The sequence below is a fragment of the Pristiophorus japonicus genome, chromosome 8, assembly GCF_044704955.1.
Source record: "Pristiophorus japonicus isolate sPriJap1 chromosome 8, sPriJap1.hap1, whole genome shotgun sequence".
Lineage (NCBI taxonomy): Eukaryota > Metazoa > Chordata > Chondrichthyes > Pristiophoridae > Pristiophorus > Pristiophorus japonicus.
This window is the reverse complement of record NC_091984.1, coordinates 130,808,799-130,832,739: the sequence shown is the minus strand read 5'-3', so window position 1 is coordinate 130,832,739 and position 23,941 is coordinate 130,808,799. Positions and strand designations below refer to the sequence as shown.

Here is a 23,941-nt window from a genome sequence, read left to right as displayed (position 1 = left end):
TTAAAATTCTGACGGGGTTAGACAGGTTAGATGCAGGAAGAATGTTCCCAATGTTGGGGAAGTCCAGAACCAGGGGACACAGTCTAAGGATAAGGGGGAAGCCATTTAGGACCGAGATGAGGAGGAATTTCTTCACCCAGAGAGTGGTGAACCTGTGGAATTCTCTACCACACGAAGTTGTTGAGGCCAATTCACTAAATATATTCAAAAAGGAGTTAGATGAAGTCCTTACTACTAGGGGAATCAAGGGGTATGGTGAGAAAACAAGAATGGAGTACTGAAGTTGCATGTTCAGCCATGAACTCATTGAATGGCGGTGCAGGCTAGAAGGGCCGAATGGCCTACTCCTGCACCTATTTTCTATGTTTCTATGTTTCTATGTATGGTTGAGCCCACAAGTTACTTAATCAAGGTATCATGTTAGGATCAGACCCGAGTGGTACCTTCCACATCCAATAAAATATACCGCCCCACTCCCACTCTGATCTCTCCGTCCTCGGCCTCCTACACTGCTCCAATGAAGCTCAATGCAAACTCAAGGAACAGAACCTCATCTTTCGTTTAGCCACTTTACAGCCTTCTGGACTCAATATTGAGTTCAACAATTTCAGACCATAACCTCTGTCCATCTTTTTGGCCCCTTTTTTTTTTTACAAACCTCCCCCCTGCTTTTTCTCTTTCCCAGGGCAGCTGGAGATGATTCCACCATTCACACCCTATCTAGACTCTTCTTTTGTTTCTAAACTCGTGCCATTACCATCTCATTTTTGCCGATCATCCCTTTTGTCTCTCGAATCTCTCCTGTCTTCCACCCTATCACAGACCTTCCCTTGTGTTCTTTCCTCCCCTCCCCCTTTCACTGCCCCTGCGCTTCCTTAAGATTCCGTTACATCTCAAACTTATCCAATTCTGACGAAGAGTCACAGACATGAAACGTTAACTCTGTTCCTCTCCACAGATGCTGCCTGACCCACTGAGTATTTCCAGCACATTCAATTTTTATTTCAGATACCAGCATCCGCAGTATTTTGCTTTGGTAAAATATACCACACACTGGGTGTTCTCCAAATATGTCACAGTCACATGTAAAAGATCATGAAGCACAGATACTTACACTGGCTGAGGCAGGGGAGCACAGTTTGGTAGCCCGTCAATGCTAAAGGTGGCAGAATCACATCTACACCAGTCATCGATAACGTCACCACCTCCTGAACACCACAGCAGGCTCAACATTGCTTCATAGATAGCCTAAAACACACAAGGATAAGATCTAGTTAGACACTGTAGCTTTTATCTTACCAGCAGTGTGATGCACTCTTCATAATGACATACTATGTGTACATTGATTATTGGTAGCTAACTTGTACGGGGAACCGACAACATTAATTTGAAAGGATACGATTGAAGACCATTTGCTGAATCAGGTTGAAGATCTCCACTCTGCACCACTCAGGTCCCTAGCCTGGATGCCCTTGATGCTGATAATGGGAGGCATCAGTGAAAAAGTTTTGCACTGCACATCGCCCAACCTCAACATCTGTGCTGTGCGTTGTCAGGTTTCACAAAATATGAGAGGCCCTTCAGCTCATCCTTCTGTAGAAACCAACATTACGGCAACTAACAGCCTCTTTATTGATCCCAGAGTGTCCGCCTCTAGGCTCCTACCCAGAGGAATATGCCAGATATTAATCATCGACATCCTGGAGGGGTCAACATTGACCACAACCTTAACTGGACCAGCCACATAAATACTGTGGCTACAAGAGCAGGTCAGAGGCTGTGTATTCTGCAGTGAGTGTCTCACCTCCTGACTCCCCAAAGCCTTTCCACCATCTACAAGGCACAAGTCAGGAGTGTGATGGAATACTCTCCACTTGCCTGGATGAGTGCAGCTCCAACTGCACTCAAAAAGCTCGACACCATCCAGGAGAAAGCAGCCCATTTGATTGGCACTCCATCCACCACCTTCAACATTCACTCTTCCCAAAATTGCCCCGTGGGAAATTGCCCCTTTCCCGGAATTGCCCCATGGGAGTGGCCCCGCCGCCGGTCGGTGCCACTGACAGCTTTTGCTGTCGGTACACTCTCTGTGGCTTGGCGGTACGACTGACCTTGATGGGGAGGTGGCGCTGCCGGTGACTCTATTTTCATTATTTTTATCGGCCAACTGCCATGTCAGGCGACAATTATGCCCGCAGGCTTGGCCGTGCCACCAACAGGCAGCCTGGCATCCCCTCTTGGGTGCCAGGCTGCTGGCCTGGCTGAAACCCTCCCTGGTGGTCCAGTGTTTGCCACTGAAGTGGCTGCAGAGTTCCCAGAGGTCCCTCCCCTCGAACTGAAAGGGAGGGACATTATGACGCGCCAGCATGATGACGTCATCAGAGCAGCGCTGACGGCAACTCGCCCTCAATTCTGCCCCGCTATTGCCGGTAACTCTGGCCCGACCAACTTTCGCCCCTCTCCCCACACCAACAGCACTCCGAACGGAAACAACAAAAAAGCTGAATTTCTCCGGATTGTCCACCCCATACACTGGGGCGGACGGATCAGGCAGTGGGCAATTTCAGCCTTAAGTTCTACCCTGCCGGTCTGTACAACTTACTTTCTGTGTTTCATTGTCACTGAGCAATTCGTACAGCGGAGCTGCCTTGGTGACTTCCAGTAACACAGGCTCTTCCTGCCTGGTCTGGCCCCCTGTTGTGTGGCACAGGTGGCAGGCCAATGGACAACTTCCCCTGTTTTCACAGTACATTCTCACTCCTGACGCCATGAGCTCATCGCCAGAGTCAAGAAGGCTGCCGATGTAGGCTGGAAAGGTTAAAGACTTGGGATCCTTCTCACGTTCCTCTGATTCATCAGATGGCGAATTGCCTATGAAGAAAAAGAAGATATTATAACAACAGCACAGTTTAAATAGGCACAACCTGTCAGGCGTATTACAAACTAATGAAGTGTGTAATTAGTATAATTAGTAGTATGACTACAGATGGATTCAATTTTACTTAAGGTACTCTGGAAGATTGAACAACAATATTTGGTCACCAAATTACTTTACCAATTTGCAAACTTATTTACTTGTTCCAATAAAAGACCAGATTGTATCTTATACTTTACATGGCAGCTACAGCTAATATGCATATCTAAACACAGAAGTCTGTAATATAACTGAGTATAGTAGAGTAAATTAGGGAGAAAGAATTAAGATTTATATTGCACCTTTATCTAGTCTTGCAGAAACATCTTAAAATGCTTTATGTCCAATGACTCCTCACCCTCTGTGATTTCAATCTCCATCTCAGCTCCCCTTGCTCTCCTTAAACCTCTCCCTCTATATATTCACTCCTATCCATATTCGCGGCGACTCCCTCAACCTTTCCACCACATATGGGCATTTCTACTGCCATGGTCTCGATCACTGACAGGGCGATCTCTGACCGCATCCTTGCATCCCTCAGCTAACCGCAACCCCAGCAAAATCTTCAATATCCCCCACCTGGAGACATTTCACAGGTATGGCCACAATCTTCACCCCTTCAAGTCCAAGAGGCATGTATCTGGCACTCAATTGGCTTGGCCAGTCATGACTAGATCTAGCTGGACCACATCAAGCACTGCCGAACCTCAATCTCCTCTGTCCAAACTGCCCACTACTCGAAGATCAACCAAGAGAGCAAAGATAACCCCCGGCTTATTTTCGCCACCACCAACTGTGTCTTCAAACTCCTCTCTCCTGCCCCTATATTAAGCATGAGCTCATGGACTTCTTTGTCACCCTAAGACCATCTATTCAGCTGCCTCTGCTGCTTCCCACTTTCCCTTTGCCCACTTTTTTTCAACCCTCTGTTGTCTTTGTGCTGTCAGCGTGCTTGGCAAACATCAAATCATGGAGGAGCCAGAATCAGCCCCTGCTAAAAACACTCAACACCCTTTCCAATGATTTTATCCCCTCACTGTGCCAGCTGTGGCTCAGTGGGTAGCACTCTTGCCTTTGAGTCAAAAGGTTATGGGTTCAAATCCCACTCCAGGGACTTAAGCAACAACAAATCTAGGTTGACACTGACAGTGGAGTGCTGCACTGTTAGAGGTGCTATCTTTCAGATGAGACGTCAAACTGAGACCCTGTCTGCTCTCTCAAGTGGACATAAAAGATCCCATGGAACTATTTCGAAGAAGAGCAGGGGAATTGTACCTGGTGTCCTGGCCAATATTTATCCCTCAATCAACATCACTAAAAAACAGATTATCTGGTCATTTTCACATTGCTGTTAGTGGGAGCTTGCCTGTGTGCAATTTGGATGCCACGTTTCCCACATTACAATAATGACTATACTGCAAAAGTACTTAATTGGTTGTAAAGTGCTTTGAGACGTCCAGTGGTCGTGAGAGGCGCTATATAAATCCAAATCTTTCTTTCTATAACACCCTGCTCAACCAGTATCTCGGCTGAACCTGACTGTTCACAACTTCGACATCATTTTCAACCCCGAGTTTAGCTTTGACCCCTGATCCTCTCCATCACAAAAACAGCCTACTTCCACTCCTGTAACATTGCCCACCTCCATTCCACCTCTGCCCATCTGCTGCTGAAAAATATCCATGTCTTTGTCCAGACCCGACTATTCCAATGCTCTCCTGGTCAATCTTCCACCATCCATTACATTCATCTTGTCCAAAACACTACTGGTGGTATCGCTGTCTTTGCACTCTTCCATCACCCCTGTCCTCACTGACCCACATCGGTTGCTGGTTCCCCAATGTCTCCAATTTAAAATTTTTATCCTTGTGTTTAAATCCCTCCATGGGCCTCACCCCTCCCTATGTCTGTAACCTCCTTCAACCTCCACTGATGTCTGCTCCCTTGACACTGATAAAATCCCCTTCTGGTCACTCACTCAGGTTGAACCAGACCATGCAAAACCTTTGGATCTTGAGTTGCGCTTGAAACCTATCCATCATGAAGACTGCCAATTTATACCTGTGCAACGCCACCCAGCTCCACCCATAACTCAACCCCTTACTTCTAGATTTCATTATTCCAATGCCCTCCTTTCTGCTGCCCATCCTCCACCATGTACAAACTCTAACCTGTCCAAAACACAGCCACCCAAATCCTTCTTGTCTATCACCCGCTTCCGGACATGCACTGGCTCCTTGTTCCCCAACATAATTAAATTAAAATTCCATGTTTTCAAATCCCTCCAAGCCCTCGAACAACCTCATCTCTGTGGCCTCTGCTTTGATGTCCGTTATCCCTATTTCCATTCATGAAGTATCTATGGACTTCTTTTACATTAAAAGCACTATATAAATGGAAATCGTTGCTGCTGGTGTGCCTAATCTTGTTTGGGCTTCGTCAACACGTGATGCAATGGTGCTCCTGAGCCATTAGCTGCGGCACCACGTTGATGAGAAGTTATGCGAATAGATAATTTAGGCACTCTGTGATTGATGCCCTCATTCGACATGGTTTACAAGTCCCTCCATTTGGCAGATTTGAATGTAACTTTCCTTCATAGTTACCATATCCTGAGCATGAACAGGATCCCTGATATTCCAGGCATGTGAAGCCTTTGCTATATCTACCACCTTTCTGGGTGATGCAGAAAAATCAATTTTCTTTCTCAATGATATGCCCAAAGTGCGCACCAATGGGCTCTCCAAATAGAATGTATTTCTTCTTATAGAGAATTCCACACTGCTATTAACTTGACTGAAGTCCATTTAGATTTATCAAATGGCTTATTGTGTCACGTATCATGACTAACATGTCATCTTGGAAACAAATAGCAAAACACAACGCTAGTCAGATCATGTCCACTGTCTGCTATAACAAAGCAGGCAGTGCTGCAATTCTAAAGAGCAATTGCGTGTACAGGTACAATTCTCAATGCACATCAATCATTGTCGGCTTTCAAGTGCTTGTCCTCAACTACATCTGTTGATTTTCCTCTGACAGATCAAATTCGATGAATATTTCACTTCATCTAACACCACAAACATGTCTTAAGTTTTTAACCTGTTCTAGTGAGCATCTAAAATTGGACCGATTCCCTACTGCCAGCCAACACCTACAGGAACTGAGTCATCTCATTTGTGGATAAATATATAGGAACAATATATAGGCTCAGCATTTCCTGGAAATGGCACGTAGGGCTTGTTTTACATTGTATGACAACAACAACTTGTATTTATATAGCTCCTTTAACATAGTGAAACGTCCCAAGGTGCTTCACAGGAGTATTATGAGACAAAAAATTTGACACCGAGCCACACAAGAAGAAATTAGCACAGGTGACGTAAAGCTTGGTCAAAGAGGTAGGTTTTGAAGGAGGAAAGAGAGATAGCGAGGTTGAGAGGTTTAGACAGGGAGTACCAGAGCTTGGGGCCTAGTCAATAGAAGGCACGGCCACCAATGTTTGAGCGATTATAATCAGGGATGCTCAAGAGTGCAGAATTAGAGGAGCGCAGACATCTCGGGTGGGTTGTGGGGCTGGAGGAGATTACAGAGATAGGGAGGGGAGAGGTCATAGAGGGATTTGTAAACAAGAATGAGAATTTTGAAGTAGAGACATTGCTTAACCGGGAGCCAATATAGGTCAGCGAGCACAGGGGTGATGGTTGAGCGGGACTTGATGCGTTAGGACATGGGCTGTCGAGTTTTGGATCACCTCTAGTTTACTTGTGGGTGGAATGTGGGCGGCCAGCCAGGAATGCGTTGGAATAGTCAAGTCTAGAGGTAACAAAGGCATAGATGAGGGCTTCAGCAGCGGATGAGCTGAGGCAAGGGCAGAGATGAGCGATATTACGGAGGTGGAAATAGGCGGTCTTAGTTATGCTGTGGATATGTGGTCGATAACTAATTTCAGGATCAAATATGACACCAAGGTTGCGAACAGTCTGGTTCAGCCTCAGATAGAAGTAGGGGAGAGGGATGGAGTCAGTGGCTAAGGAACGGAGTTGTGGCGGGGACCGAAAACAACGGCTTTGGTCTTCCCAATATTCAATTGGAGAAAATTTCTGCTCATCCGGTAAACAGTCTGACAGTTTAGAGACCATGGAGGGTTCGAGAGAAGTGGTGGTGAGGTAGAGCTGGGTGTCTTCAGCGTACATGTGGAAACTGATGCTGTGTTTTCAGATGATGTCGCCAAGGGGCAACATGTAAATGAGAAATAGGAGGGAGCCAAGGATACCTTGGGGGACACCAGAGGTAACGATTCGGGGATGGGAAGAGAAGCCATTGCTGGTGATTCTCTGGCTACGATTGGATAGATAAGAATGGAACCAGGCAAGTGTGAACCCACCCAGCTGGACGTCAGTGGAGAGATGCTGGAGAAGGATACAGTAGTCAACCGTGTCAAAGGCTGCAGACAAGTCAAGGAGGACGAGAAGGGATAGTTTGCCTTCGTCACAGTCACAAATGGTGCCATTTTTGATTTTGATGAGAGCCGTTTAGTTACTGTGGCAGGCGGGAGAGGAAAGGGCGGTTGGGGATGAGGCGGTAGTTTGCAAGGACGGAGGGGTCGAGGGTTGATTTTTTGAGGAGAGGGGTGATGACAGCAGATTTGAGGGAGAGGGGAACAGTACTTGGAGAGAGAACCGTAAACAATATCAGCTAACATGGGAGCCATAAAAGGAAGTTGGGTGGTCAGCAGTTTGTTGGGAATAGGATCAAGGGAGAGGGAAGTGGGTCTCAGGGACAGGATGAGCTCGGACAGGTCATGAGGAGAGTATGAAGTGGGAGAGTATGGAGTGAAACAGAAAACAGGGTCAGGGCTAGGGCAGGGGGGCTCCTTAGAAGAAGTTTGGCCCGGTGGGCTAGGGGAAGGAAGGGAAGAGGCAGAAGTGGCTGAACGGATGGTCTTAATCTTAGAGACAAAGAAGTCCATGAGCTTCTCACGCTTATTGTTGGAGGTGAAGGTGGAGATTGGAGAGTGGGGTTTAAAAAGACAGTTAGCAGTGGAGAATAGAAGCTGGGATTTATTTTTACATTTCAGAATGATTCTGGAATAGTGAGCAATTTTGGCAGATGAGAGCAGGACCTGATAATATTTTATGTGGTCCAGCCCGATTGGTAGTGAATGGCTAAACCAGTTGTCTGCCATATCCGTTCAAGTCTGCGTCCCTTGGACTTAAGGGAGCGAAGATTAGATGCTGTACCAGGGGGAACGACCAGGGTGAAAGAGAGTAATTGTTTTAATAGGGACTAGGGCATCAGAGATGGCGGTGAGGATGTGGTTGAGCAGATCGGTAGCTGCAGAGATGTCATGATGAATGGAGGGCCAAGGGCTGGACAGTTGGGTGTTCATAAGTGCAGGTGTGAGAGAATCGGGAGAGAGTTTTTCCAGGGGTGGACACAGAAGGAGGTAGGGTTGAGGGGGGGGGGGTGCAAGGGGGATGTGGGGGGAGAATGATACAAGGAAGTGGTCAGAGATGGCCTTATCTGCGATTGATACGATGGGAGTAGCAAGGCCATGAGAGATGGCAAGGTCGAGGGACTGGCTGTGAATATGGGTTGGGGAGTTTACATGGAGGGAATGATTACGGGAGGATAGGAGGTTCGTGAGCTCAGGGGAGAGAGACATGATGAATTGAGATGGAGTTTAAAATCATCGAGGATGAAAAGTTATTCTTTGCAGAGGCAGAGGGAGGAAAGCAGTGAAGATATCTCAGTGGTAACATTTTTATGGTGCTTGGGTGGGCGGTGGAGAATGAGAATTTTAAATGAGAGGTGAGAGGGATGGAATAAGGCGAGATGCTCAAAGGAGGAGAAAGTGCCGGAGGAGTCGGGGGACAGATTTGGAGATGAGAGCCACACTACCACCAAGGCAGTCTGAGCGGGGCAAGTGGTGGAAGGTATAGCCGGGCGTGGAGGCTACATTTAAGGGTAAGGTGTCATCACCCCTTAGCCAGGTTTCTGTCCGAGCCATGATGTCGATGCCATCATCCAGGATAAGCTTATGGATGGGAAGGGCCTTGTTCGCAAGCAAACGGACATTCTGGAGAGAGATGGGGAGGGGATCGATAATGGCTGCCCCACTGCCTGCTCCACATCCTCAACCCAACCCAGTTAAGTCAATGGCCATAGCACATTTCCTGGATGTACGCCAGTTTTCACATTGCAGCAACTTAGACTGAAAAATAATGGGTACATGTGAATGTATTTAAATTCATGAGTTCAAAATGATTGACTAAAGTAAAATTAAATCTCTGCTATTTCTTGATATTTTTGATTCTCAGCTAAAACTCATCAAAACAATTCTTCTTCGTTGATATGGTTTTTTTGGGTAGAATTCGCGGTTGGAGACTTCCCACGATCGGATGCCTCCGACGTGCAAAAAATCTATGACCTTACCTGGTGGTCCGGGAGGTTTGGCGACTTACGCTCCTGGGCCTCTATGCTTAGGCCTGTGCCGAGGCCCAGATAGCCCAGGAACTCGCACCCCCGGGATCACGTGGGCTAGCCCAACCAATGTAAGTAAGGGGATCCCCATTCATACTTAATGGTGAGTTCTGTTTTTATGGAGCTGCCATAAATATAAATGGGGATACCCCCCAAAATAAACAAACACGTAAAATAAATTTAAAAACACGTTATATATTTCAAATTAATTAAAATGCAAAAAATTGAAAAAAAAGTTATGTTTTAATGGGTCTAAAAATAAACTTACCTTAATGGACTGGGTTTTTAAAAATATAAATAAGTGAAAAAAATATTTTTGCATTTTTTTAACCTCCTACTGGCGTAAGAATTTGAAGGACATACACAGTGCAGAAGTTGGGCAAATAGCCCAACTCTCCGACAGCGAATTCCCTTTTCTATCAGATTCGTACGATCAGAGGATTCTTGACAGAGCGCAAGTTCTGGGTCATAGAAACATAGAAACATAGAAAATAGGTGCAGGAGTAGGCTGATACGTCCTTACTATACAGTATAAATGCACACGAGACCCATGCTTGAGAAAAGGTCAGTCTGTGACCTGTCCTTTATTCCTTAGCACTCAAATGATGAAGGTGGGTGGAGCTTCCCCTTTGATAACTGAAGGTCCAGGTTAGGAGTGTCTCCCACCTAGTGGTCATTGTTCTCACAGTGTACAACTTCTGTCAGATTATACATGGGTTACAATGTTGGTTGAATACATGACATCGGCCATTTGGCCCTTCGAGCCTGCACTGCCATTCAGTAAGATCATGGCTGATCATTCTCACAGTACCCCTTTCCTGCTTTCTCTCCATACCCCTTGATCCCCTTAGCTGTAAGGCCCATATCTAACTCCCTCTTGAATATATCCAATGAACTGACATCAACAACTCTCTGCGGCAGGGAATTCCACAGGTTAACAACTCTAAGTGAAGAAGTTTCTCCTCATCTCAGTCCTAAATGGCTTATCCTTAGACTGTGACCCCTGGTTCTGGACTTCCCCAACATTGGGAACATTCTTCCCGCATCTAACCTGTCCAATCCCATCAGAATCTTATACGTTTCCACGAGATCCCCTCTCATCCTTCTAAACTCCAGTGAATAAAGGCCCAGTTGATCTAGTCTCTCCTCATATGACAGTCCAGCCATCCCTGGAATCAGTCTGGTGAACCTTCGCTGCACTCCCTCAATAGCAAGAACGTCCTTTCTCAGATTAGGAGACCAAAACTGAACACAATATTCCAGCTGAGGCCTCACTAAGGCCCTGTACAACTGCAGTAAGACCTCCCTGTCCCTTATTCAAATAGCTATGAAGGCCAGCATACCATTTGCCTTCTTCACCGCCTGCTGTACCTGCATGCCCACTTTCAGTGACTGATGAACCATGACACCCAGGTCTCATTGCACCTCCCCTTTTCCTAATCTGTCACCATTCAGATAATATTCTGCCTTCTTGTTTTTGCCCCCAAAGTGGATAATCCCAGATTTCTCGACATTATACTGCATCTGCCATGTATTTGCCCACTCGCCGAACCTGTCCAAGTCACCCTGCAGCCTCTTAGCATCCTCCTCACAGCTCACACCGCCACCCAGTTTAGTGTCATCTGCAAACTTGGAGATTTAACACTCAATTCCATCATCTAAATCATTAATATATATTGTAAAGAGCTGGGGTCCCAGCACTGAACCCTGCGGCACTCCACTAGTCACTGCCTGCCATTCTGAAAAGGACCCGTTTATCCCGACTCTCTGCTTCCTATCTGCCAACCAGTTCTCTATCCACATCAGTATTGTACCCCCAATACCATGTGCTTTGATTTTGCACACCAATCTCTTGTGTGGCACCGTGCATGCCTAAACTCGGATCTTGCAGGGCCCCAATGGGTGCGTGCACACCTCACATGCGCCCGTAGGGGCCGCAAATTCAGCCCGAGTGTGCACGGTGTGCACAGAAGTGCCTCAGCATGTCATAGAATGGTGGACAGAATTGTTTAGGCTTGATTTCAGGCTTGAATTGGTCCTCCCTATCTCTGTAATCTCCTCCAGCCCCACAACTCCCCCCCCCCCCTGAGATGTCTGCGCTCTTCTAATTCTGCCCCCTTGAGCATCCCTGATTATAATCGCTCAACCATTGGTGGCTGTGTCTTTTGTTGCCTGGGCCCCAAGCTCTGAAACTCCCTCCCTAAACCTCTCCGCCTCTCTACCTCTCTTTCCTCCTTTAAGACATCGCTTAAAACTTACCTCTTTGACCCAGCTTTTGGACATCTAATGTAATTACTTTTTAAGTGGCTCGGAGTCAAATTTTTTTAATTTCTCATAATACTCCTGTGAAGCGCCTTGTGATGTTTTACTACATTAAAGGCGCTGTATAAATACAAGTTGTTGTTGTAGATCTGTCTAAGGGAAACTCCCAGTTAAGATTTCCAAAATCTCTTGAAAATAAGAGAACCTGAGGCACTTGTCTCCTTTGCCAGAAACATAGAAATAGAGAAAATAGGTGCAGGAGTAGGCCATTCGGCCCTTCGAGCCTGCACCACCATTCAATAAGATCATGGCTGATCCTCAGTAACTCTTTCCTGCTTTCTCTCCATACCCCTTGATCCCTTTAGCCGTAAGGGCCATATCTAACTCCCTTTTGAATATATCTAACGAACTGGCCTCAAAACTTTCTGCGGTAGAGAATTCCATGGGTTAACAACTCTGAGTGAAGAAGTTTCTCCTCATCTCGGTCTTAAATGGCTTACCCCTTATCCTTAGACTGTGTCCTCTGGTTCTGGACTTCCCCAGCATCGGGAACATTCTTCCTGCCTCTAACCTGTCCAACCCCGTCAGAATTTTAAACGTTTCTATGAGGTCCCCTCTCATTCTTCTGAACTCCAGTGAATACAAGCCCAGTTGATCCAGTCTTTCATGATAGGTCAGTCCCGCCATCCCGGGGATCAGTCTGGTGAACCTTCGCTGCACTCCCTCAATAGCAAGAATGTCCTTCCTCAGGTTAGGAGACCAAAACTGTACACAATACTCCAGGTGTGGCCTCACCAAGGCCCTGTACAATTGTAGCAACACCTCCCTGCCCCTGTACTCAAATCCCCTCGCTATGAAGGCCAACATGCCATTTGCTTTCTTAACCGCCTGCTGTACCTGCATGCCAACCTTCAATGACTGATGTACCATGACACCCAGGTCTCTTTGCACCTCCCCTTTTCCTAATCTGTCACCATTCAGATAATAGTCTGTCTCTCTGTTTTTACCACCAAAGTGGATAACCTCACATTTATCCACATTATACTTCATCTGCCATGCATTTGCCCACTCACCTAACCTATCCAAGTCACTCTGCAGCCTCATAGCATCCTCCTCGCAGCTCACACTGCCACCCAACTTAGTGTCATCCGCAAATTTGGAGATACTACATTTAATCCCCTCGTCTAAATCATTAATGTACAGTGTAAACAGCTGGGGCCCCAGCACAGAACCTTGCGGTACCCCACTAGTCACTGCCTGCCATTCTGAAAAGTCCCCATTTACTCCTACTCCTTGCTTCCTGTCTGACAACCAGTTCTCAATCCATGTCAGCACACTACCCCCAATCCCATGTGCTTTAACTTTGCACATTAATCTCTTGTGTGGGACCTTGTCGAAAGCCTTCTGAAAGTCCAAATATACCACATCAACTGGTTCTCCCTTGCCCACTCTACTGGAAACATCCTCAAAAAATTCCAGAAGATTTGTCAAGCATGATCTCCCTTTCATAAATCCATGCTGACTTGGACCTATCATATTACCTCTTTCCAAATGCACTGCGATGACATCCTTAATAATTGGTTCCATCATTTTACCCACTACCGATGTCAGGCTGACCGGTCTGTAATTCCCTGTTTTCTCTCTCCCTCCTTTTTTAAAAAGTGGGGTTACATTGGCTACCCTCCACTCGATAGGAACTGATCCAGAGTCAATGGAATGTTGGAAAATGACTGTCAATGCATCCACTATTTCCAAGGCCACCTCCTTAAGTACTCTGGGATGCAGTCCATCAGGCCCTGGGGATTTATCGGCCTTCAATCCCATCAATTTCCCCAACACAATTTCCCGACTAATAAGGGTTTCCCTCAGTTCCTCCTCCTTACGAGACCCTCCGACCTCTTTTATATCCGGAAGGTTGTTTGTGTCCTCCTCAGTGAATACCGAACCAAAGTACTTGTTCAATTGGTCCGCCATTTCTTTGTTCCCCGTTATGACTTCCCCTGATTCTGACTGCAAGGGACCTACGTTTGTCTTTACTAACCTTTTTCTCTTTACATATCTATAGAAACTTTTGCAATCCGTCTTAATGTTCCCTGCAAGCTTCTTCTCGTACTCCATTTTCCCTGCCCTAATCAAACCCTTTGTCCTCCTCTGCTGAGTTCTAAATTTCTCCCAGTCCCCGGGTTCGCTGCTATTTCTGGCCAATTTGTATGCCACTTACTTGGCTTTAATGCTATCCCTGATTTCCCCTGATAGCCACGGTTGAGCCACCTTCCCTTTTTTATTTTTACGCCAGACAGGAATGTACAACTGTTGCAGTTCATCCATGCGGTCTCCAAATGTCTGCCATTGCCCATCCACAGTCAACCCTTTCAGTATCATTCGCCAATCTATCCTAGCCAATTCACGCCTCATACCTTCAAAGTTACCCTTCTTTAAGTTCTGGACCATGGTCTCTGAATTAACTGTTTCATTCTCCATCCTAATGCAGAATTCCACCATATTATGGTCACTCTTCCCCAAGGGGCCTCGCACAACGAGATTGCTAATTAATCCTCTCTCATTACACAACACCCAGTCTAAGATGGCCTCCCCCCTAGTTGGTTCCTCGACATATTGGTCTTAAAAACCATCCCTGATGCACTCCAGGAAATCCTCCTCCACCGTATTGCTTCCAGTTTGGTTAACCCAATCTATGTGCATATTAAAGTCACCCATTATAACTGCTGCACCTTTTTTGCACGCACCCCTAATTTCATGATTGATGCCCTCCCCAACATCACTACTACTGTTTGGAGGTCTGTACACAACTCCCACTAACGTTTTTTGCCCTTTGGTATTCTGCAGCTCTACCCATATAGATTCCACATCATCCAAACGAATGTCCTTCCGAACTATTGCCTTAATTTGCTCCTTAACCAGCAATGCTACCCCACCTCCTTTTCCTTTTATTCTATCTTTCCTGAATGTTGAATACCCCTGGATGTTGAGTTCCCAGCCCTGATCATCCTGGAGCCACGTCTCCGTAATCCCAATCACATCATATTTGTTAACATCTATTTGCACAGTTAATTCATCCACTTTATTGCAGATACTCCTTGCATTAAGACACAAAGCCTTCAGGCTTGTTTTTTTAACACCCTTTGTCCTTTTAGAATTTTGCTGTACAGTGGCCCTTTTTGTTCTTTGCCTTGGGTTTCTCTGCCCTCCACTTTTCCTCATCTCCTTTCTGTCTTTTGCTTTTGCCTCCTTTTTGTTTCCCTCTGTCTCCCTGCATTGGTTCCCATCCCCCTGCCATATTAGTTTAAATCCTCCCCAACAGCACTAGCAAACACTTCCCCTAGGACATTGGTTCCGGTCCTGCCCAGGTGCAGACCGTCCGGTTTGTACTGGTCCCACCTCCCCCAGAACCGGTTCTAATGCCCCAGGAATTTGAATCCCTCCCTGCTGCACCACTGCTCAAGCCACGTATTCATCTGCGCTATCCTGCGATTCCTACTCTGATTAGCACGTGGCACTGGTAGCAATCCCGAGATTACTACTTTTGAGGTCCTACTTTTTAATTTAGCTCCTAGCTCCTTAAATTTGTTTCGTAGGACCTCATCCCTTTTTTTACCTATGTCGTTGGTACCAATGTGCACCACGACAACTGGCTGTTCTCCCTCCCTTTTTAGAATGTCCTGCAACCGCTCCGAGACATCCTTGACCCTTGCACCAGGGAGGCAACATACCATCCTGGAGTCTCGGTTCCGGCCGCAGAAACGCCTATCTATTCCCCTCACCATTGAATCCCCAATCACTATTGCTCTCCCACTCTTTTTCCTGCCCTCCTGTGCAGCAGAGCCAGCCATGGTGCCATGAACTTGGCTGCTGCTGCCCTCCCCTGATGTGTCATCCCCCTCAACAGTACCCAAAGCAATGTATCTGTTTTGCAGGGGGATGACCACATGGGACTCCTGCACTACCTTCCTTGCACTGCTCTTCCTGTTGGTCTTCCATTCCCTATCTGGCTGTGGACCCTTTCCCTGCGGTACGACCAACTCGCTACACGTGATACTCAAGTCATTCTCAGCATCGTGGATGCTCCAGAGTGAATCCACCCTCAGCTCCAACTCCGCAGATCAAAACTGAACATAATATTCCAGGTGTGGCCTCACCAAGGCATTGTACAGCTGCAGTATGACCTCCCTGCTCCCATACTCAAATCCCCTAGCTATGAAGGCCAACATGCCATTTGCCTTCTTCACCGTCTGCTGCACCTGCTTGCCAACTTTCAATGACTGATGTTCCATGACACCCAGGTCTCATTGCACCTCCCCTTTTCCTAATCTGTCACCATTCAGATAATATTCTGCCTTCCTGTTTTTGCCACAAAAGTGGATAACCTCACATTTATCCACATTATACTGCATCTGCCATGCATTTGCCTGCTCACCTAACCTGTCCAAGTCACCCTGCAGCCTCTTAGCATCCTCCTCACAGCTCACACCACCACCCAGCTTAATGGCATCTGCAAACTTGGAGCTATTACATTCAATTCCTTCATCTAAATCATTAATGTATATTGTAAATAGCTGGGGTCCCAGCACTGAACCCTGCGGCACCCCACTCGTCACTGCCTGCCATTCTGAAAAGGACCCATTTATTCCTGTCTGCCAACAATTTCTCTATCCACATCAATACATTACCCCCAATACCATGTGCTTTAATTTTGCACACTAATCTCTTGTGTGGGACCTTGTCAAAAGTCTTTTGAACGTCCAAATACACCACATCCACTGGTTCTCCCTTGTCCACTCTATTAATTACATCCTCAAAAAATTCTAGAAGATTTGTAAAGCATGATTTCCCCTTCATAAATCGATGCTGACTTGGACCGATTCTGTCATTGCTTTCTAAATGCTCTGCTATTTCATCTTTAATAATTGATTCCAACATTTTCCCCACCACCGATGTCAGGCTAACCGGTCTATAATTCCCTGTTTTCTCTCTCCCTCATTTTTTAAAAGTGGGATTACATTCGCTCCCCTCCAGTCCATAGGGACTGATCCAGAATCAATAGAATGTTGGAAAATGATCGCCAATGCATCCACTATTTCTGGGGCCACTTCCTTAAGTACTCTGGGATGCAGACTATCAGACCCTGGGGCTTTACCGGCCTTCGATCCCATCAATTTCCCTAACACAATTTCCTGACTAATAAGGATTTCCTTCAGTTCCACCTTCTCACTAGACCCTCGGACCCCGAGTATTTCTGGAAAGTTATGTGTGTCTTCCTTAGTGAAGACAAAACCAAAGTATTTGTTCAATTGGTCTGCCATTTCTTTGGTCCCCATTATAAATTCACCTGATTCTGACTGCAAGGGACCTATGTTTGTCTTCACTAACCTTTTTCTCTTCGCTTATCTATAGAAACTTTTGGCAGTCAGTTTTTATGTTCCCTGCAAGCTTCCTCTCATACTCTATTTTCTCCCTCATAATTAAACCCTTTGTCCTCCTCTGCTGAATTCTAAATTTCTCCCTGTCCTCAGGTTTGCTGCTTTTTCTGGCCAATTCATATGCCTCTTCCTTGGATTTAACACTATCTTTAATTTCCCTTGTTAGCCACGGTTGAGCCACTTTCCCATTTTATTTTTACTCCAGACAGGGATGTACATTTGTTGAAGTTCATCCATGTGATCTTTAAATGTTTGCCATTGCCTATCCACCGTCAACCCTTTAAGTATCATTCGCCAGTCTATCCTAGCCAATTCATGTCTCATACCATCGAAGTTACCTTTCCTTAAGTTCAGGACCCTAGTCTCTGAATTAACTGTGACACTCTCCACCTGACTGAAGAATTCTACCATATTATGGTCACTCTTCCCCAAGGAGCCTCAAACAACAAGATTGCTAATTAGTCCTTTCTCATTGCATATGACCCAGTCTAGGATGGCCAGCCCTCTTGTTGGTTCCTCGACATATTGGTCTAGAAAACCATCCCTAATACACTCCAGGAAATCCTCCTCCACCGCATTGGTACCAGTTTGGTTAGCCCAATCTATATGGAGATTAAAGTCACCCATGATAACTGCTGTATCTTTATTGTACTGGCTAGCAATCGGCTATTTGTCATAATTTGAGCCTTAACCCCTTTGCTAGAAGTTATCAGAGTTGACAAAATGCAAGGATAGTTTCACCATCATTGATACATTCACGTTCATTAATGTTATCACGGTGCTTGCAACATCTTTGTTTCCCACCCGGCCCCCACCCCCCTTTTTCAGATTCTATTACAATGCTTCCACATCTTCAATTTTGTCCCCCAGACTTGAGCATATAATCAAGCACTGACATGCAGTACTGAGGGAGTGCGGTATTGTCCGAGGTGCCGTCTTTTGGATGAAATGTTACACCGAGGCACTCTTGCAAAATGGAGCACGGGATCTGATGTCCTGGCAAAAATTTATCCCTCAGCCAACATCACTGAAAATAAAAACACCGATCATCGGGCAATTTATCTTGTTGCTATTTGTGCGAGCTTGGCTGTGCACAAATTGACGGCTGTGTTTCCTACATTACAACAGTGACCACACTTCACAAGTACTTTGCTGGTCGTGAAGCACTGTGGGGTGCCCCAAAGTCATGAAAAGCGCTATAGAAATGCAGTTTTGTTCAGTCGTTTCCTTTCTTTCTTTCTCAGTTCTGGAGACGGACCCAGCCTGGAATGCCATGCTGTTTGTTCTTTCCGCACACCCTGACCTGCTGTGTGTCCAGCTTTTTCTGCTCTTTGTTTCAGATTTCCAGCATTTGCATTTTGTTTTGTTGCTTAGATTCATTCAAAGAAAGGATCTGAGCCACTGGACTATTATTTTTCTTCAGCTGCAAGGGACTGAATCAGTTTTGCTTCTTCCAAATCAAGACAGTTTCGAATAAATCTACACTGAATTTGTTATGAAACACAAAACATGGAATTAGGATGTTTCATAACCACTGCTTTTTCCAAACGTTAACCAATATTTCTCTAAAATCATATCCTGTGATCCTGTATAATGAGGAACCAACAAAAACACAACTGTTTGTGTTAACCTCAGTCCTTCAGAGTTTTGTATAAGTTTGTTGTAATCTTGACCTTATATGAGACCTTAGTTAGGCTGCAGTTGGAGTATTGCGTACAGTTTTGGGTATCCCATTACAGGAAGGATAGAAAAGCAATGGAAATGGTGATGCATAAATTCACGAGGTTCGTACTAAGGATGAGGAGCTATAGTCAGCACTTGAGAAGTCGTGGCTTTTTCATGAGAGCTGAGAAGGTAATGTCTTCAAGGTTATGAAGGGTTATGATAAGGTAAATATCGATTGAATATTTCCAGTGGTTGACAAGATGGTAATCAGAGACACAAATTTAGAGATTAGAAAAAAAACATTACACGGAGGGTGGTTAGTATTGTGTTCCTAACACAGATGAGACTGCACAAAGGGAGGTTAAAGTAACAGTGACCTCAAATCTTTATTAAGACACTCCAGAGTCAGAAACAGGCATTAGGGGCCGGCTTATGTACAGTGCTCCAAAGGGATGCTGGGATCCCTTGGGACTTCAGGGGATGCGCTCCCTGCTGGCGGAATATGGGAGTGCAAGCTTTACAGATACACAACATCACTTCCCCCCAAAATCAAAGTTAAAACTATTTACAAGGTGAGGCGGTTGGGAGCCTTTCTTTCCCTGGTGGACCGCCTCGGTACAAATGTCTGTTCTGGTGTGTTGGCTGTGCCCTCGCTGGGTTGGCGTGTGTTGGCCCTGCAGGGCTGCTGGGTGAGCCTGGCCTTGCTGGGCTGTTGGACGTGATGGGTTCAATTTCCTGATCCGGGGTGGTGTCGTTGATCCTTTGGGTGTGTTTTGTGGGCTCGAGAAAGGTGGTGTCTGCTGTGGGTTGTTCAGGACAGTCTGTGAACTGCAGCCTTGTTTGGTCCAGGTGCTTTCTGCAAATTTGTCCATTGTCTAGTTTGACTACAAACACCCTACTCCCTTCTTTAGCTATCATCGTGCCCGCGATCTACTTGGGACCATGTCCATAGTTTAGCTCATACACAGGGTCATTCAGATCAATTTCCCGTGACACAGTGGCGTGACCATTGTTTACATTTTGTTGCTGCTGCCTGCTCTCTACTTGATCATGCAGGTTGGGGTGAACCAGCGAGAGTCTGGTTTTAAGTGTCCTTTTCATGAGTAGCTCAGCCGGGGGCATCCCTGTGAGCGAGTGGGGTCTCGTGCAGTAGCTGAGCAGTACTCGGGACAGGCAGGTTTGGAGTGAGCCTTCTGTGACTCATTTAAGGCTCTGTTTGATTGTTTGTACTGCCCGCTCTGCCTGCCCATTGGAGGCTGGTTTAAACGGGGCCGAGGTGACATGTTTGATCCCATTGCGGGTCATGAATTCTTTAAATTCGGCACTGGTGAAACATGGCCCGTTGTCACTGACCAGAATGTCAGGCAGGCCGTGGGTGGCAAACATGGCCCTCAGGCTTTCAATGGTGATGGTGGCGGTGCTTCCCGACATTATTTCACATTCAATCCATTTTGAAAAAGCGTCCACCACCACCAGGAACATTTTACCGAGAACAGGGCCGGCACAGTCGACATGGATCCTTGACGATGGTCTGGAAAGCCAGGACCACAAACTTAGTGATGCCTCTCTGAGCGCGTTGCTCAACTGAGCACACACGCTGTATTGCCGTACACAGGACTCTAAGTCAGAGTCGATACCGGACCACCACACTTGGGATCTGGCTATCACTTTCATCATTACTATACCCGGGTGTGTGCTGTGGAGATCCGAGATGAACATCTCCCTGCCCTTTTTGGGTAGTAGCACTACACAGTTACCCCACAACAGGCAGTCTGCCTGAATGGACAGCTCACCCTTTCGCTGCTGGAACGGCTTGATTAGCTCTTGCATTTCAACGGGGATGCTGGCCCAGCTCCCATGCAGTACACAGTTTTTTACTAGGGACAGCAGAGGATCTTGGCTGGTCTAAGTCCTAATCTGGTGGGCCGTGACAGGTGATTTATCATTTTCAAATGCTTCCATGACCATCAACAAGTCTGCGGGCTGCACCACCATCAACAATTTGCAGGCTGCGCCATTTCCACCCCCGTGGTGGGTAATGGTAGCTGACTGAGAGCATCCGCACAGTTCTCGGTGCCTGGCCTGTGGCGGATGGTGTGGTTATATCCTGATCGCGCGAGTGCCCACCTTTGTATGCGGGCTGAGGCATTAGTATTTATCCCCGTGTTTTCAGCGAACAGGGATATGAGGGGCTTGTGATCGGTTTCCAGCTCAAATTTGAGGCCAAACAGGTACTGATGTATTTTCTTTACCCCGAACACACACGCTAATGTTTCTTTCTCAATCATGCTGTAGGCCCTCTCGGCCTTAGACAAGCTCCTGGAGGCAGAGGCGACAGGTTGCAACTTCCCCACAATGTTAGCTTGTTGTAATACACACCTGACTCCGTACGACGACACGTCACATGCTAGCACAAGTCTTTTACACGGGTTATACAATACAAGCAGCTTGTTGGAGCATAAAATGTTTCTGGCTTTCTCAAAAGTAATTACTTGGTTTATTCTCCATACCCAGTTCTCACCTTTACGCAATAACACATGTAGGGGCTCTAAAAGGGTGCCTAACCCCAGTAGGAAGTTACCAAAATAGTTGAGGAGTCCCAGGAACGACCGCAGCTCCGTGACGTTCTGTGGCCTGGGCGCGTTCGTGATAGCCTCTGTCTTGGCGTCTGTGGGCCGAATGTCGTCCACGGCGATCTTTCTCCCCAAAAACTCCACTTCTGATGCCATGAAGATGCATTTCAACCTCTTCAGCCGCAGCCCAACACGATCCAGTCGCTGGAGGACCTCCTCCAGGTTTTGTAGGTGCTCGGTGGTGTCCTGACCTGTGACCAATATGTCGTCCTGAAAGACCACCGTGTGTGGTACCGACTTGAGTAGGCTCTCCATGTTTCTCTGGAAGATCGCTGCAGCCGACCGAATTCCAAACGGGCATTTGTTGTAGACGAACAGTCCCTTGTACGTGTTGCTGCAGGTGAGGCCCTTCGAAGACTCCTCCAGCTCCTGCGTCATGTAGGCCGAAGTCAAGTCAAGCTTGGTGAACATCTTGCCTCCTGCCAGTGTCGCAAATAGGTCGTCAGCCTTAGGTAGCGGGTATTGGTCCTGCAGTGAGAAACGATTAATAGTTACATTATAATCACCGCAAATCCTGACCATGCCATCACTTTTGAGTACTGGAACAATCGGGCTGGCCCACTCGCTGAATTCCACTGGGGAGATGATGCCCTCGCGCTGCAGCCTGTCCAGCTCGATTTCCACTCTCTCCCTCATCATGTGAGGTACCGCTCTCGCCTTGTGGTGAATGGGTCGTGCCTCTGGGACCAAGTGGATCCGCACCTTCGCCCGGAAAATTTTCCAATGCCTGGCTCAAAAAGGGAAGGAAATTTGTTAAGAACCTAGGTACATGAGGCCTCATCGACATGTGATAGCGCTCGGATGTCATCCCGGTTCCAGTGGATTTTGCCCAGCCAGCTCCTTCCAAGCAGTGTGGGGCCATCACCAGGGACAATCCAGAGTGGCAGTTCATGCACCGTGCCCTCGTAGGTGACCTTGACCATTGCGATGCCCAGGACAGTGGTGAGATCTCTAGTGTACGTTCTCAGTTTCATGTGGATGGGGCTCAGGGCTGGTCTGAGTGCCTTGTTGCACCTACAGTCTCTCAAACATCTTTTTACTCATGATGGATTGGCTAGCGCCAGTGTCCAGTTCCATGGCTACAGGTAAGTCATTCAATTTTACATTTAACATTATAGGTGGACATTTCATCGAAAATCTGTGCACCCCGTGTACTTCAGCATCTGCCTCCTCTCTCTGAGGCTCAAAATTGCTTTGATCCACCATGGACCGATCTTCCTCTGCCACGTGGTGGTTAGCAGGTTTTGCAGAGCTTGCAGCTCGTCTGCAACTCATTGGAGGTACCCCATTGTTCCACAGCTCTTGCAAACATACCTTTTGAAGTGGCATGAATAGGCTGAATGGCAGTCTCCACAATGCCAACAAGGTGTGAATTGCCTTGCATTCATCCTTTGTTGCGGATTCTGAGTCATCTGGGTCACCTGAGGCCTGCTGGCAATTGCAGAGTTGTGGTTTTTGCCCTGTACATTTCTGCTCGCAAACACAGTTCCAGTTAAGTTATGAACATTGCTAGCACTTGTGTGCTGAGAGATTTGTTTGGTGTTATCACTGGTGGAGATAAACGCCTGTGTTATCGCAATGGCCTTACTCAGGGTCGGTGTCTCTTCAGTCTAAAGTTTTCATAGGATGGTCTCGTGGCCAATGCCCAGTACAAAAATGTCTCTGAGCATCTGCTCCAGGTAGCCATCAAACTCATATTGTCCTGCAAGTTGCCTTAGCTTGGCGACGTAGCTCGCCACTTCCTGACCTTCAGATCGCTGGCACGTGGAGAACTGATACCTCGCCATCAGCACCCTCGGATTAAGATGCTCCCGAAACAGTGTACACAGCTCCTCATACGACTTATCTGTGGGTTTCACCGGAGCCAGAAGATTCTTCATGAGGCTGTAGGTCGGTGCCCCGCAGACCGTGAGGAGGACCACTCTCCTTTTTGCAGCGCTTCCTTCTCCGTCCAGCTCGTTGGCTACAAAGTACTGGTCTAGCTGTTCGACATAGGCTTCCCAGTCCTCACCTCCGACAACTTCTCCAGGATGCCCACAGTTTTCTGCATCTTTCCATTGGATTCATATACTCATCGCCAGTTATTGTGTTCCTAACACAGATGAGACGGCACACAGGGAGGTTGAAGTACCAGTGACCTCAGTCTTTATTATGACACTCCAGAGTCAGAAACAGGCATTAGGGGCCGGCTGATATACAGTGCTCCCAAGGGATACTGGGATCCCTTGGGCCTTCAGGGGATGTGCTCCCTGGTGGCGGAACATGGGAGTGCATGCTTTACAGATATACAACAGATAGAATATGGAATTTTCTGTTGTAATGAGTAGACTCATTCATTCTTTTAGATGGGAATTAGTTGCTTGTAAAAGTACAGAAGAGAGGTTGAGAAGCGAGTCTGAGATTGGGATTTTGTGGATAAAACATCGGCAAAGGCTTAATGGGCTGAATGGCCTGTTGGTGTGCTGTAATGGGCTATGATTCAATAATAAGAAAGAAAACTTGGATTTATACAGCACTTTTCATGACCACTGGATGTCTCAAAG

General features: G+C 46.7%; 1 protein-coding gene across 1 annotated transcript in view; it reads right to left on the bottom strand.

Moving 5' to 3' along the window:
* astn1 (astrotactin 1) overlaps positions 1 to 23,941 on the bottom strand; it is a 3,463,295-nt gene that overhangs the window by 266,130 nt on the left and 3,173,224 nt on the right. Inside the window, exons 20-21 of the mRNA XM_070888265.1 lie at positions 2,603 to 2,871; positions 1,115 to 1,248 (exon numbers count right to left, since the gene is read on the bottom strand). Coding sequence (XP_070744366.1) covers positions 1,115 to 1,248; positions 2,603 to 2,871 — 403 coding nt within the window. The remainder of the gene's footprint in view (positions 1 to 1,114; positions 1,249 to 2,602; positions 2,872 to 23,941) is intronic.